Below are 16,077 nucleotides of genomic sequence, written 5' to 3' on the forward strand. Positions count from 1 at the left end.
CTAGAATAATGTGTTAATATTGCAAGAATTCCAAGTAGATTTTACCATACTAAAAAAATGTCAAAAATAAAATGAATTGATTTCTACATGCTTAATACAGAAACACATATTGCTCAACAAACAAAAAGATTATCTTTTTTCTCTACATGTATGTTTTGTCTCCTTTCGCAGACTCTGACAGAGGAAACAACTGATCAGCAAAGGACCCTGAATTACTAAAGCAGTCATTACAAGTTTTATGAAGTAAAGACATACAAGGTAATTTATCTGAATTGCATACAAACAACAGACTTTGTATTTTCATTAGCAGAGGTCTAGGCCTTATTCTTTCCTTGCAATGTTAATAATCTCTGTCCTGCTTATCTTTCTTTCTACAATCTGTGTACCAGTCAAAGACAAGCAGGATGTTATATGTACAAAATACTTAAAATGAAATAGCAAGTGGTAATACGAACCGTCTTCTGTTGCATGATAACATAATGTTTTGGGCTTAAGTATTTATAATGTGACATACTGGCTGTTTCTTTGGACTATAGACCTCAAAGTTTCTATTTCTTTTCACACCACTGTCTCACTATACGACTGTGAACTACTTATTTAACCTATAAAAGCTGAACATTCCAAAAATAAAGATTTGAATATGGTTGCAATAGACTAGATTAATTTACAGTAAATGCTCTTTACATAACAAGTTTTAGTAAGATACACATTTGTTCATAACCTCTTGTCTTTGTGTAAAAAAAAACACTATAATTTTTGAAAATGTATTTTTCAACAAAAGAACACAATGTTAAAATCAAATATAATTTAGTTGCAAGTGTTACTTAAATACATCTGACACAGATCTGCGTGCTACCATTTATCTCGGAAAATTAGGGAAGTAATCCAGAGACAGAGCATTTGAAAACTGCACTCATTTAAATATCTGGTGGTTTGTTTTTAATTTAAATGATTGTGATTAATCTCCTTCATAGTAATCACAATATTTCTGTATGCTAGTGTAAAAATTACATCAAGGTCATTTTAAATTAGAAACATTTCTAATCTTTTAAAAAGCAACACAATACATAAGTAATCATGTTAAATGGTTTAAGATGCAAGGATTCCTTTCTGTTGATCCTACTACTAAATTGAAAATTCATCTTATAATAATACAGCAGCATAAATTATTTAATATCTATCATTTTCTATACTTGCTTTTTGGATAAATTATAATTTGACAAATCATGACAATGCATTTTAAGTATGATGTAGTTCATACCTTGTTCACGGAAATCTGTGCGGACTGCTTGAAGCAAGAAGCTACAGTCACAGATACACAGCAGTGTTAAAAGGAGTAATGAAGGTGGACACGTCTTGTAATCCTCTTATGTGAGGGCATTAAATGTGCTATAGATGGTAGTAAACCTTGGTGCAGTATTAAACGCCATACTTAAAATAGAGTCTTAGGGTAAAGAACAATTCATTTGGAAGTAAATTACTGTGATTATGCTTTTTCTTTTCCAATAAAGGGGTTTAACTTGAATGATGGAGGATCCATAGCTAGGTCAGAACATTATCATTTTTTCGAGGCAACTCAGGCCCCTTCTTCAGGCAAGATGTAATACAGAAACTGAAGTTTTCTATGTTTATATACACACTCTAGATAGAGGGAAAGAAGTGCAGATTTTAAGAACAGCATTGGTGTGATTGTGAAACATCCTTAGGTCAGGAGGAAAACAGCAGTGACATTTTGGAAAGTTGTGATGAATGGGAAATAACCTGAGTGGTTGAAGCCAAGAGGCAGGCCAAAGGAGGAAGCACTAAAGTAGTGGTAGATGTCACGACTTGTGATGAGGGTGAAGTCAATGAAGAAAAGAGGAACTGGACTAGTTTTTAGTGGCTTAAAATGGTGGAATTGTATTTCAAGTGTCCTTGAGGGCTAGGGAAGTATCTGCCAACTATGTAGGACTGATTATTGTGGTCAACAATGTGATTTGAGCTGTAAGGCAGCAGTGCTAACCACTGCACCACCGTGCCTCAAATAACAAAAGATGCCGACAGAACAATAGCCACAAACAAAAAGCAACAAATGGCCAGAATTCCAATCTTGGGGAACACATTAGTTGTGCAAAGAAGCGAAGATGCGTTCCATTGTTTGAAGTCCCAGCACTGGGTGTTGCTAGAATATCTTTTTTATTTTAGATCTCTATGCAGATGCTTTGCACTTTTCGATTCCATGAAGAAGATATAAACACCTTAGAAACAGTAATAAATCTTTCATTATTATCAGTATTTCATAGGTCACATGTGTTTGATTTCTTTTTAGTGACCATACATTTAGGAGAGAATTTAAAAGTGATAATACCTGAAAATAAGATATTGCTACTAGAAAGTTTCATGTTTTGTTACTGGAGCCTTCCCCAGCCAGCATAGGGCGCAAGGCAGGAACAAACCCTGGACGGGGTGCCAGTACATTGCAGGGTGAACACACAAACACCCACTCACTAGAACCAACTTGGCATCGCCAATAAACCTAACATGTATGTCTTTGATAACAGACAACCCACAAATATTTAAATGGTTACCTGTAACTTTAGAAAGGCCAGTTTCAACCAGATGTGCTACAGCATTAAAGAAGGATACTTCATGGATTTTTAGATTTGGACAACTGAAAAGTGATGGGGTATATTTGAAAGGTCTGTCACATAGTACAGTACAGTTTTATACCAAAAACTAAAAGCAGTAAGAAATGTTACAGATCTCTTTAGTTAGGTTTAGGCAATACATGACAATTTACTATTACTAATAAACAAATACTAAAAGAAAATACATCTAGCAGACACCTTGAAGAAGAATAACACCAAGGCTAGCCATTGATCTTAATTGCACATGAAAGCAACAGTTTAAACAGAAATTAGAAATGCCAAAAGGCAGATGCAGAGGAATTGAACTCTTCATGAAAACGTCAACCGTAAGGCTTTTTTTTTTTTTTAATTTGAGACAACATTTGCTAAATTGCAACTCTAGGAATTTCCTCATTATGTTGTAATTGTGTTAAGACACTTAAGATTTATATATAGTATATAATCATCTGCTTCTTTGAACTCTCTTAGGAAAATGTCGTCCACTCTCAAAAATGGATGTGTTTTTAGTCTTTTAAGGCCGAGTAGAACTTTAGCTTCAATAATTTCCAAATTGTAATTTCTTACTATTCCCTGTAGCTGCTGGCCTCTTGCTGACCTCCAAACAGATGGAAGTGTTAGAACAATATTAAGAGTATTTGTTATCTCCTTGTACTTTACATTTTATCTCTCCCTTACAGTTTTTAATACACTTAATGTCTACCCTGATGGTTCTCTAATTGATAAAAAAAAAAAAAAAAAAGCTTTATAAACTTTCAGCCAGTTAGTTTCATGTTTTCAGAAGCAAATTAATTGGCATGATTATAAGAAAATTAGATGAAACCACCTGTACATCACTGGTATGTTAAAGAACAGCAGACATACTGTTGGTTTAGATTATGTTTCACTAGTGGGCTGTAATTTTACAAGGTGTGATGGACGGCCGGCAGTTCATCCTGGCCGACACATCCAGGATGCTAGATGGTGTCTTCCCTGCAGCATGGAGGTGCCCCTGATTCCCGCAGGGCACCATGGGAGATGGAGTTTGGCTTCACAGCCCTGCTGGGTGCTGTGGGTGCCATCGTGTGATGCTGCAGGGAGATGCAGGGATTTTTATTTTCCCATATAGCTTAGAAGTACTCCCATGTCACGGGGACAGAAGAACAGAAGTACTTCCGGGCTGAAGAAAAATGCAAGTCTTCATCTGACCCAGAAGTGCTATTAAATCACATGGACAGAAGGACAGGTGCATTTCTGGGTCAAGGGCTATATAAAGGACGGTGGGAGACCCAGCAAGCAAGTTGGGAGGGAGTGTAACGGAGCTGCTGGGAGGAGAATTGGAGTGTTGTGATTATTAGTAATTATTGATTTATTGTTCATTGGGGTGATTGTGGTGCACAGTGGCACAAAACCAAAGAAAGAAGAAATGAAAACATTTCTTAGTGCTTTTACTTGGTGTCTTGGACGTTTGTCTGGTGGGTTTAAGGAGCGACAGCGCCCTCTAGTGTCACAAAGCATATAACTAAGCAGGGCAATCACGGTGCCACCACTATCACTCTGAACTAGCAGTCACCATTCAAATCTTGTGGTGGGTCAGTTTCAGCACAAAGTTTACATGCTCTCTCATTGCAGGTTTTCCTCTGGGTAATGTAGATCCTCCTTCCACATGTCAATTAGCCCAAATATTGAATTCAAATTGTCCCTGTGGGTGTTGTGCTAGTGGGCTCTGTGAAGGACTGATGATGTACTGCCTTGCACCAGATGCTGTTGAGATAGGGGCAATGAGATTAGGATTATAGGACAGCATATGATGTTATTCACCTTGACTTTTTAAACACCACAGATAAGATTCCCTACTGAAAGCTAATTGTAAAACTAAAAGACGGGTACATGAATAAGCATCCTGTTATTTTTTAATTGATGCTTTTCTGTAGAGTTTGCTACCATAGTTGTATCCAAATGCTAATGATTAGCAATGAGCAGTGCAGACACAAATGCAAACACCACTCAATCCTAAAAGGGAGCATTACTTTTCATTTGTCTGCTCATTAACCTCCTTAGTGTTACCCACACGCATGATTTGGGCTTGGAATTAAGTGCAATTACGGTTAAGCCCAAATCAGACTCGAGGTGACACGTAATGATCCGCTTTACTGAGCTAAGCCTGACTAACTCTTGGGCTGCCATCCACCTTAATAAAAGGATGTGTCTTCCTGTGTGTCCATCCGGTTGCTATGTCTCTATCTTTCCAAAAGATTGTGCATCACAAACATTTCAGTAATAAAATGCATTGCATTAATCCTTCCAATAGATGGCGCATCACAAACATTAACGCTGCTTTTACGAATCCCATACCAAATAGCATTTAACGAAGATATATGCATTGCAGGGTACACTGTAAATATTAACGTTGAGGTCTATATTGATTATTTACATTTCAATCCATCTTAGATGGGTAGCACAGCTAATCTAGTGGATAAAATAACATGCTGCAGAAAGTCATGAATATTTCTCTGCATTTTGCCACTCTAAGGTAATTGAAGCCTTCGACCAAAACACAATGACGTGTAAATAAGAAGCTGTAAGGCCAACTTAAAAACAAACTGAAACTAATCCATTAGTTTAATAAAGTGATAGTGATGGAAAAGTGAATTGGTCAACAGATGTTGACAAGGATAGTGAAATTGATGCAAGCGGCACTACACAACTGAACTGCCATGACAAGGGTCACATTCATTGTGTGGATCAAGCACGGACATTCTACCCTCTTGGGCTGAAGAAACAAATAAATAAGAAAAGTATACAAGGAAACATTAGGCTGTGTGTTGGTGCCTTTTTCAAAACATGTCACAAGGAAGATGTGTACTAAATCTGCATCAGTACAGCAGTGGACACTAGACAGACTTTTCCTACAGTATTAAAATTGATGTATTGATATTTACACGTTTCTGTTACACATAATACCATTTTTTCCTGTTTAAAAAAATTCAACATTTTTGACTCAGGAGGCCACAAAATATTTCTTACAAAGGACAACACCAGTAACCGTAGCACTGAAGTAGCTGCTCCCCTTTAGCATTCACTGCGGTCAGCCTTTGGTTACAATTACAGGATGTGACAGGCAGCCATGGCCATTACCCTGCCGTGATGCCAACTGGATGTAAGGACTGGGGGAGAGAGCATCCACAAGGCACTACCTTCTCCAGGACACTAGGGGGCAGCCCTCTGGGGCGGTTGTGGCACCATGGATTCCTGCAGAGCACATTGGGAATTGGAGTTTGGTACAGCCCTGCTGGGTTTCGTGGGGGCCACCAGGGGGCGCTGTAAAACCCTACTTTTGGGTTTCCATTACACCAGAGAGTAGTTCCAGTTAATCCTGATGAGCCACCTGGTGCACTCCCAGGTGTAACATAAAAAGAGCTGCCTCACTTCATTAGAAGAACCAGAATCAGGAGGAAGAGGGACGAAGCTTGACCATGGAGGTGGAAAGGAAAGGAAAGGAAAAGAAGACAGAAGGGACTGTGTATTGTATTTGGTGCTCTATTGTACTGTGCTGCTGTGAGGAGTGAAGGAAAAGCGCTTCCCCACTTGTAAATAAACGTGTGCTGTGCTGGAACTCGCGTCTCTGCCTGTCTGTGTCAGGATTGGGGCAGCTGGAGTGCCCCTGGGTTTCCATAAGGAGTAAAGTCTAAAGAAAAGGGATAGTTGGGACAAAATGGCAAAGGAGGCTAAAGCATTTAATGTTTATGCAAAAATACAAATACTGCAGAAGGCAATATTTAACACAAAAACAATGTACACTGTATACACTGAAATATACTGTACAATACAAATGTATAAAAATCAACAGACATTATTATTAAAATAATTGTGAATGTGTCAAATAGTTATTATTAACTTAACAGTATTCATACATAAAGTGAAATCTTGTTTCCAGTGGTCTCCCACAAAGCACAGAGGTGCTGGCAAATTTCAATGACACTGGCAGACTAATGGTGGGTCCATCACACCCTCTCTAAGGTCTCACCGCATTGCCAGTAGCCATAACCTGATCAAAAATAGCAGTAACAATAAGCACCACCCTAGAACAACAAGGGAGAGAAAATGAGAAAGACTGTGGATCAGCTTGCAGTAAAAAATAGATTAACCATAATAAAATATTGATTACTGGTTAAGTTTTAAATATATGTAGATTTAGCTTACATTTATGTAAACATGTAAAATATTTAACATGTACTAGAAACAGTGTTTTAGTTGGAGTCAGAGAGTTAAAAAAGTTAAGAAAAAAAAAGATCTAAGAAAAACATACGTGGTTCTAATGTATTGGGTTAGTTTCTGTTAAAAACATTTAAATAAAGGGATACAAAGAATGGCCAGTACAGTCTGCTGATGCTGCCTTCACAACTCTTTAATATCTGAATGCCATTCAGTCTTTAGACCGTTCCTCCAAACCAAGTCACCCTGGCCAAAGATGAAGAGTAAAGACCTCAGTAATACAAAAGAATCTCTCCCAAGTTCATGTTTTCATGCTTGAACTGAAGATCCTTGTTCTGATTATGGCATCCTAAAAACAAACTTCTATAATGGCAGAAAAATTCAGAAGTTATATTGATACTAGAAGTCACCCTAAATGCTGTCTTCATGTAACTTTGTCCTCATGTCTCCGTTAGATGCATACATCCTTGAATTTGAAAGGATGTATGGAATTCACAATTTAAATTACCTTTTGAGCAGTTCTAACAATAACTATGCTGTGTTAAATTGTTTGCCTTGTGACTGATGAGGTGTCTAACACTAGAAAAAATATAATTAATGATTTGGCAGCACTATAGCCAGCGACTGTATCTTTTACAACAGTTTTGCTTACTCTGAAGTTTTAATAAGATGATTTACATTTTGTGGTCACAATTTCTTCAGAGTATAATCATTTATAACTTCTGACAAAATGTGATTTAGCCTGTAAAGTTAACTTTAAGCCAATGTAGTGACAAGAACTTGAGTTTTATGGTAATATTTCTTGCTTACAGGTGTGATACTCACCGCTATGTCTAGAATTAACTTTGTAGTAGTAAGTGGATTTAGTAGGACTTAAGAATGAATATATGTATAAATACAGTATTTGAATGATTCAAACAGCCTCACAGTAAAGACATGAAGTAGCCAGCATTTCTTGATTAAAAATAAACAAGCTTTTCATCAGTTTTAAATATTACAAAGCCGGGAAAAGCAAATTGTTTATAAATGCGATGACTAAAGCAATGTCAAAATTGACCTCTGCATTATTGATGTATTCAGTCAAAACAGGACTTCACGCTCTTTAAATTTAAAGTCAACAGTATTGCTTTGTAGAATTATTACTTTTTTAATACAGAAAAAACACATTCTTTAAATAATTTTCATTCATTCACTTTATATATCAGGAGAACTATTAATGATATAAATAAATAAATATCCTTTGGTTTGGCCGCGTTTCATCAGCATATAAATTAAAGTTGATGTCTGAATTACACCTCTTGCATATAAATAGAAAAATGAACTGAGCTGTGATGTACACCCTATTTAGATACAGACAGTAATGAACGAATACTGTCATTAGACCAAAGTAAAACAAAAAAAGTGTCAGACTGTAAACCAGAATACAAATGAAGCCCCAGTGAACATATCTGCTAGTGTTATTCAATCAAGGTGTTGTGGTTTTCTAAAGCGTTAAGCTCACTTTAAACATTCCATCTTTCTTCTATACTTATCTTCTTTTGGTTTGGGTCCCAAAACCTAGCTGTGCTGCAACACTTAGCCCCATGTAAGTGTAGGTGTGCTGGGGTGGAAGTTTAGAGCGACCAGTTAGAATGTCTTTGGACTTTGGGAAGAAACAGCATACTCTGGAGGAAAAACACTTGAACACAGCGAGAAAACACAAACTCCACACAAGGCACCTCAACCTGGAATTGAACTTTGGCCTGACTGCCATCAACACTAACGTTAGTCCACACTACTACATTTTTGTTTAAAATGCAGACATCATTCTCCATTTTTGTCTTTTGACCACACTAGCTTCAAAGTTTTTAACTCCTGAAAATGGAAACTTTTGAAAACACAGACTCCAATCACATTTTGATTGGTTTGTACGTATTACGTGGCCTTTCCCTAATTGGATCCTACTCAGTACATTTTACCAGATGCTTTGCTCACATTATACTGTACTCATGTGTTATTCTTAATTGCCTCACTGCCAGTCCAAATAAAACGTTTTTTTTTGTTTTCGTATTCACCATTGATGTTCCCCATGTCTAAATGCAAGCTGCAAATGAATGTTTAGCATGGACATTTCCATTCCCAGTTTCTGCCAAAGTGTGCAAGCCCAGTGTAAGTGAATGGCTATGTCATATGCATTTTCATTTGTCTTAGTGTGGGCAGAGATACCTTCGTACAGGATAAGAAAACACTAGTGTGGACAGAGATCGCTTCATAGTAGTGTGGACACAGCCTGAACAGTACTATCATAAATTGTATTATGTAATGGAAGAATATTAATAACAATAAAAAGATAACAGTAATTTCCATACTTATTTTGTTTGTCATCTAGCCTGTAAGTGGACAGTTTGTGCAAACAGTCATTTAATACTTAATACAAATTACAGTAGGAGTAATTTTTGAAATGACAAATTCCTTTCTTTTGCAATCATAAACAAACACCCACAAACCTGTACATAAACAAGAAACAGTAATTAAAGATTGACTTATTTGTTCAGTTTGTACAGTTTTATATATGTTTTTCCCCAAAACACTTTTGTTTAATTATGTTCATCAACTCAGAAAAGAAGGAAAGTCTTAAATCCATCCCAGCTGCAAAACCTGTTTATGAAGTGTTGAACAAATAATGGAGAAATTCTACAGATGTGGGCCGTACTGTAGTTCAATGCTGGGCTGTTGGTATTTTGGCATTGATAGATAAAGATACACATACTGTAAAAAGAGCAAAACTCCCAGTGTTTTTTGATTTGGATTCAATTAAAAAATGTAACGGTATCTCATTTCAATCCTGTCAAAGTCTTGTAAGGAATCCTAGTTTAAGACTGCTGGGAACTTGGATAGTTTCTAGAGCTTGTGGTGAGGCACTATATGGAAATGTGACTTGATAGAGGTACTTGGCATCTAGCATTAGTTGTGAAGTTCCTTCACGTCCTTGAAGAAATGACTGTAAAAGAAACAAAAATAGAGTACAATAAGATTTAGAACAATGTGTTTTGTACACTAAATCAATATTCAATCATACAGTACATTTGTTAGTTAATATAATACTTTATAACATAGGAGTCAAATCATATTCTTTTCTCCACTCATTTTATCTGAACCTTCTTTCCTTATAACAGGGTCCTGGGGTGGGTGGGACAGCCTGAATCTGACTGAGAACACCCCTGAAATGGATGCCAGACCATTGTGGGACACACATTTATACAAACTGGACCAACTGTTAATCACAAATTGAGCTAATAGCAGTGTCTTTGGTATGTGGGAGAAAATCTAATCCTAGAAGACAACCACGCAAATGCTGAAGGAATAAGCATTTGACACACGGAAGGCATGGTAACTGAGAACCAAATGGTGTCCAAGTGCTGCAAAGCTGCAGTACCATAGCCTGTAACTCCTTACTCCTACATACAGTAAATAAAAAAAAAAACCAAGGTAAACATTACACAGTAGTAAAAAATAAAATAAAACCTAGCTTTATATAGTGAAAGGGTTTTTCATTATTCCAAATCACACAAGCTTTTAAAATATCATTTACTGATAAGAAAGGGGTACTCTTTATTTCTACTTTTAATGTTTTTTCATCAATCTAGATTCCTTAACTGCAAAAAGTGAAGCAGGTCAATAAAGTATTGTAGTGGTAGTGAAAAATCAAGAAAAACAGTGAAGTGTCCATCAACTTGATTTTACCTTGTTAGTGTTTCTTGAGGAACAGCACTTAAAATAAATTTAGCGCCAGGGCCATGTACCAATGGATTCTTGCTCTTTACAGTACTCTTTTAGGTAGCTTGCTTATTTTTAAAAGAACTACTCGCTATTGCTGGACAAGTTGGAAATTTAAATGCAACTTTGCCATGTTTACCATTTATTATAGATTCACCTGCAGCTGGCTCTGAAGCAGCTCATGTGCATGATGGAATGCCAGCTCAATCTGTCAGTGATTCATTCCCAGGCTGGTGCAACTTGTCAGCATGGTTATTATACACCAACTGTGTAGATAATTAATTAGCAATACGCTTATTGATTAGGCGGTCATAGTCATGATATACAGTAACTGGAGTGAGCTGTCACTGGGCATAAGGATGAACATTTAAACAATTGTTTAGTATGATTTGCTTTCTTATTTTACTTACAATGTTAAGACATGTATCTTTGTAGTTATAAAGCCTGTATTTAGAAACACTTGCACAAATCAGAAAAAAATCTTTTCTTGTAACCTTCTATACACCAGAGAAAAAATAAGATCTTATGTGACTGTTCTTCTCAGAGAATGCCAGGTCACTGCCAGTATACACTAAGAACAAGGGGGGCTCTATATGCATATTAATGAAAGGCTGGGAGTCTGCACAGACTAAAAAACAAGTTTGACTTAGTCCAAGGATTATTAGTGAAATGCTGAGTTGGTAGAAGGCTCAAGAAGAGAAGCCATGCCTAGGCAGGAAAGGGCAAAAGACACAAGGCTTGAACAGGAGGGAGTAGTCAGCCCCAACACTACGATGCCCTACTGGCACAAGAGTGCAGCAAGAAAGCACAAGAACTGAATTTGTTCAGAGTCTCTCTCTTTCTCACTCCATCATTTCACCCAGAGACCATGTGGATGTTTACTTGTGAAGTTTGCTTTGGTGGATTTGCCATTTAGGATGTTAACCTGTACCTCATCTACATTATACAAAAGAGGATGAATACTGAATAATGTTCTTGCTGTTGTTGTTCCCCCAAAGACAGTTCAGCAGCATGTATCACAATGTGTGTGTTTGTGTTATGTAAATATATTGTGTATGTTGTAAATATTAGACCTTTTTAACATTTTTCTGAAACCAATTTAATGTTCCTTCTATTGGAGAGTGACTCTGCTAATACTGGAGTTTTATAATACTGTGTACTGTACTGTTTTGGGTTTATAAGAAATTATATTACATAGATGTTTTCATCAAGTTTACCCCCATATGTTGGCACAAATATCAGGAGACAAAACAATTTTCTCACCTGAACTTTGCGAACAAAGGATGGTGCAACTCTTTTCTCAAAGTCATCAATGGGTGTGTATGAGTTAAGAATTTTTACTATCTGAAAGAATTAAAATGAAGTAAGAGTTATTTCTGCAACTTTAGTTATTTTTTATTAACTAGTGTACTGTACCGGTTCAATGATGAAGACAATCTCACCTGAACAGAAGAAAGACTTGAACATCTTTCACAGATTTCCTTGGCATCCTCTTCTGTTGATTTGTTAACCTGTAATAGCCAAGCGGCTTGTGAAAGAGGCTCCATGGTATCAATGGCACTGCTGCTTTGGAGATTTTTCTCTTTCAGCCATTCTTCCAAATAACTAATGTTACATCTACAAAAAGAATATAGACAAGTGGAGAACAATTAGTTTTGTATAATAATGAATATAATTTTAGGAAGCTGTGTTCATTTTTTTTTTTTTAAGATGTTTGTCTAATGAATTGTCTATACTTGGAAAAATGAATGTATTTATGAAAATCTGTTTTTGAGAAGAACTTATAGCACACAAAATTTACGTTAAAAATATCGATAAATTTACAAATACAACAAACTTGTTCTTTAAGTATTTTAAATTTTAGTTGGATTAATTGTCCTGAAATTAGTTTTGAAAAAATGTTTTCTGTATCTTACACACTTTTAATTTTAACAGACTACTCAACATCTAATTTTTATTTTTAAGTATCATTTTCACCTTTTTTTTTATGCGACTCCTTAGATCTTGACAAGTACAGTATATTGTTTTAGAAGATCTAAGTCATTTCAAGTATATTTGAAAACTGGTATTGTTATGCTTAAATAATTCTCAATTAATATTTGCCATTCAAACATTGATTAAGCATACTTAAAACACAATATACAGCAAAGCAACAGATAATAAAGTAATGTACATGTTAATATAATGTTTGTGAATACAGTATATGTATATACTCATATAGGATAGCACTTGCACACATACTCACATGCTGTACACAGCATAATATATTTTTAAACAGGTTGCAGTAAATAACAAACAACAAGACAATTAGAGTAGGGATACACATTGTAAATGGATTCCTCTTTTCATGCTGTACACAGTACACTACAAAACATAATCCTTAAATATGGTAATGTTAGACTTGCTGCACTATTTTGTTAACTATCAAGCTGGACCCATATACTGCAGCATTGGTAGAATTTCAGAACCACCTTGCTTGACTTGGCTTTTTACCTAATCTGCATTCCTTTCCTGCAGGAGCACATGTCCTTGCGGAGGAAGAGGCCATTAAGAGTGACAGCACCTATGAGGAAGAATAGCTGCTTGACAGATTGCTTTATTAACTCGGGGTCCATGCCGTGCTGACACATGGTGCTGTGAAAGTGGCTCAGCTGTTGCAGGATGGAGTTAATGGTCAAAACCTCTGCATCTTCATAGATACTGGAGGAACGCTTGCGGAATCCTGTGGGTTTCATGCTGGAGATACCCTGGAGGCTCTCATATTCCAGCATGCCTGGGACTGTGGGAAACAGAGATAAGAGAGAATAAGGTAAGTAAAATCAATAGGACTAAAAAGTGATTTCTGCTATCAAGCCAGGAAAAAGGGATGATCAGATGCTGAAAATTTGCAATTAGTTTTCTCGATCAACAGATTTAAATATTTATGTTTGTCATTATTATACTTTTTTGACCTAATCTAATTTAGGTTACAGGGAATCAAAGTCTGTTCTGAGAGAAAAAGGAGATAAAATGCAAAAATGAGCCCTGACTGGGAAGCCACTTCCATCAAATGATATGTGGACACAACCAACCAACAACTCTCACACCAGGACAGTTTAGATATGCCAATCCCCCCCCCCCCCCCCCCCCCCCCGAGGTAAAATCAATATTACATTATGCAAGGTATAACTGGCAAGACCAGACTATTATTTTTTTATATTTCTGATCTACAAACTCCTATAAAACTTGCAATGGTTTAGACATTTTTGTTCTTGCCCTTGCAAATTAAATGTCATACTCTGAGTCATACAATGAGCTACGGGTGGATTAAAATGCTGATGGAATTTTGTTTTACTGCTATCTACTGACTAATGCACTTTGCTGAGTATATCCATCCATCCATTATCCAACCCGCTATATCCTAACTACAGGGTCACTGGGGTCTGCTGGAGCCAATCCCAGCCAACACAGAGCGCAAGGCAGGAAACAAACCCCGGGCAGGGTGCCAGCCCACTGCAGGCTAAGTATATTCCTCTTATTTTATCAATTTCTTAATACGTCAGCACTTTAAAAACTTAAAATATTGGGATTTTGTATTCAGAATTGTGATTTGTTGTGTGCATTTTATTCTGACATTTGGTAGTTTACTTTAAGAATATTTGTAAACATGTGCAGCAGTCAAAACCGGTAAATAGAAGTGTGCTATGTAAGAATAATCAAATCAAACACCTTTGTCACAAGGAGTTCATACTGCCTAATATCACATCCCAATATCAAATAAACACTGATTGAATTGTGGCAGAGTAAAGCCTTGTATAACCTCATCACTGTATTTAAGAATAGTCAACCATTTTTTATAGCACCTTACTAAAAAGACTACAATATGCAGGCTTTCAAGGCAACTCAAGCCCCTTCTTCAGGCAAAATTTAATCACATCTTGCCTGAAGATTTTTGGCATTACATCTTGCCTGACAAAGGGCCTGTGTTGCCACGAAAGCTTGCATATTGTAATCTTTTGAGTTAGCCAATTAAAGGGGTCATTTTGCTTGACTTCTCACTACATTCATAATGGCTAACACGGTACAGCACCCTAGTACTAGCACCTTACTATAAGTGAAGCACTCTATGTTTCAGGTTAAGTGAATCACTTGAGGTCAAACAGTAAAGGGCAGTTAGTGAAATGACAGCCTTGTTGTGTAAAGTCCTTAGTCAATTCAAGAGCTTGGGAAAAACTTGTAGTTTATCAAGGCAATGTAATAAAGTGAACAGAAAGTCTTCCAGTTCTAAGCAAGTCTGTTCACTGCAACTTCTTTATATAAGACTTTCCTCACCATTCAATAGGCATACTTTAAAAAGGACTGGCATTTCTAAATTTGGAATATGCATCACTGCATCAAGTGCTATTTTTTATCCTGCTGCATTACAGTAGCACTTGTATATATATACACCAGCTGATTCATCACCTTTCAGTGTCAGCCAAATTAATCTGTAACAGGTCTTTCAGTTTTTAGTAAAGCCCACGACAAGTTCAATACGATTAAGTGATCAATAAGCAGATCCAACAGAGTTCACTACTGATTCCAATTAAAGTGTTTCTTCAACTGAGTTGTACTTTAGACTAATAGACAGTAGTTTAAATGCATGTGTTATGATAGATAGATAGATAGATAGATAGATAGATAGATAGATAGATAGATAGATAGATAGATAGATAGATAGATAGATAGATAGATAGATAGATAGATAGATAGATACTTTATTAATCCCAAGGGGAAATTCACATCTAATTCTAAGTCACATTATCTGCCAACATCTTCCACTGAGCAGTTTATCATGAAGGTATGTGATTTTTTTTTTTTACATTTACTTTTTTTTTTCTTTTTCTTTTTTAAACAACAAATACAACTATCAAATCAGTTGTGCATGAAACTAAAAGTAAAGGCAACACCACAAATTCTATCTAATGCACAATACCACAAATTCTTAATGGCATGTCAGGAAAGAAATATTACATATTAAGTAAAACTAGAAGGAAAAATCAAAGAATTTAAACTCTAAGAAATAATAAATGACAACAAATATAATAGGTGCCTAAAACATCGCTTAGAAAGAAGAAGTTCAGAAATGTGTCAGGTCTAAGGGGTTACAGTCATATGAAAAAGTTTGGGAACCCCTCTCAGCCTCCATAATAATTGACTCTACTTTCAACAAAAAAAGATAACAGTGGTATGTCTTTCATTTCCTAGGAACATCTGAGTACTACGGTGTTTTCCGAACAAAGATGTTTAGTGATGCAGTATTCAGTTGTATGAAATTAAATCAAATGTGAAAAACTGGCGGTGCACAAATGTGGGTCCCCTTGTCATTTTGCTGATTTGAATGCCTGTCACTGCTCAATGCTGATAACTTGCAACACCAAATTGGTTGGATTAGCTCATTAAGCCTTGAACTTCATAGACAATCATGAGAAAAGGTATTTAAGGTGGTCAATTGCAAGTTGTGCTTACCTTTGACTCTCCTCTG

General features: G+C 36.3%; 2 protein-coding genes across 2 annotated transcripts in view; both read right to left on the minus strand.

The window, feature by feature from the left end:
• Positions 1-1,345, minus strand: part of gnb5b (guanine nucleotide binding protein (G protein), beta 5b) — a 39,200-nt gene extending 37,855 nt beyond the window's left edge. Inside the window, exon 1 of the mRNA XM_028822943.2 lies at positions 1,262-1,345. The gene's annotated coding sequence lies outside the window, so the exon portion shown is untranslated. The remainder of the gene's footprint in view (positions 1-1,261) is intronic.
• Positions 1,346-6,433: 5,088 nt separating this feature from the next.
• Positions 6,434-16,077, minus strand: part of myo5c (myosin VC) — a 99,890-nt gene continuing 90,246 nt past the window's right edge. Inside the window, exons 38-41 of the mRNA XM_028822443.2 lie at positions 13,068-13,353; positions 12,017-12,191; positions 11,838-11,918; positions 6,434-9,798 (exon numbers count right to left, since the gene is read on the minus strand). Of these exons, the coding sequence (XP_028678276.2) occupies positions 9,646-9,798; positions 11,838-11,918; positions 12,017-12,191; positions 13,068-13,353 (695 nt within the window). The 3' untranslated portion in view covers positions 6,434-9,645. The remainder of the gene's footprint in view (positions 9,799-11,837; positions 11,919-12,016; positions 12,192-13,067; positions 13,354-16,077) is intronic.

This window comes from Erpetoichthys calabaricus, chromosome 17 (assembly GCF_900747795.2).
Source record: "Erpetoichthys calabaricus chromosome 17, fErpCal1.3, whole genome shotgun sequence".
Classification (NCBI taxonomy): Eukaryota; Metazoa; Chordata; class Cladistia; order Polypteriformes; family Polypteridae; genus Erpetoichthys; species Erpetoichthys calabaricus.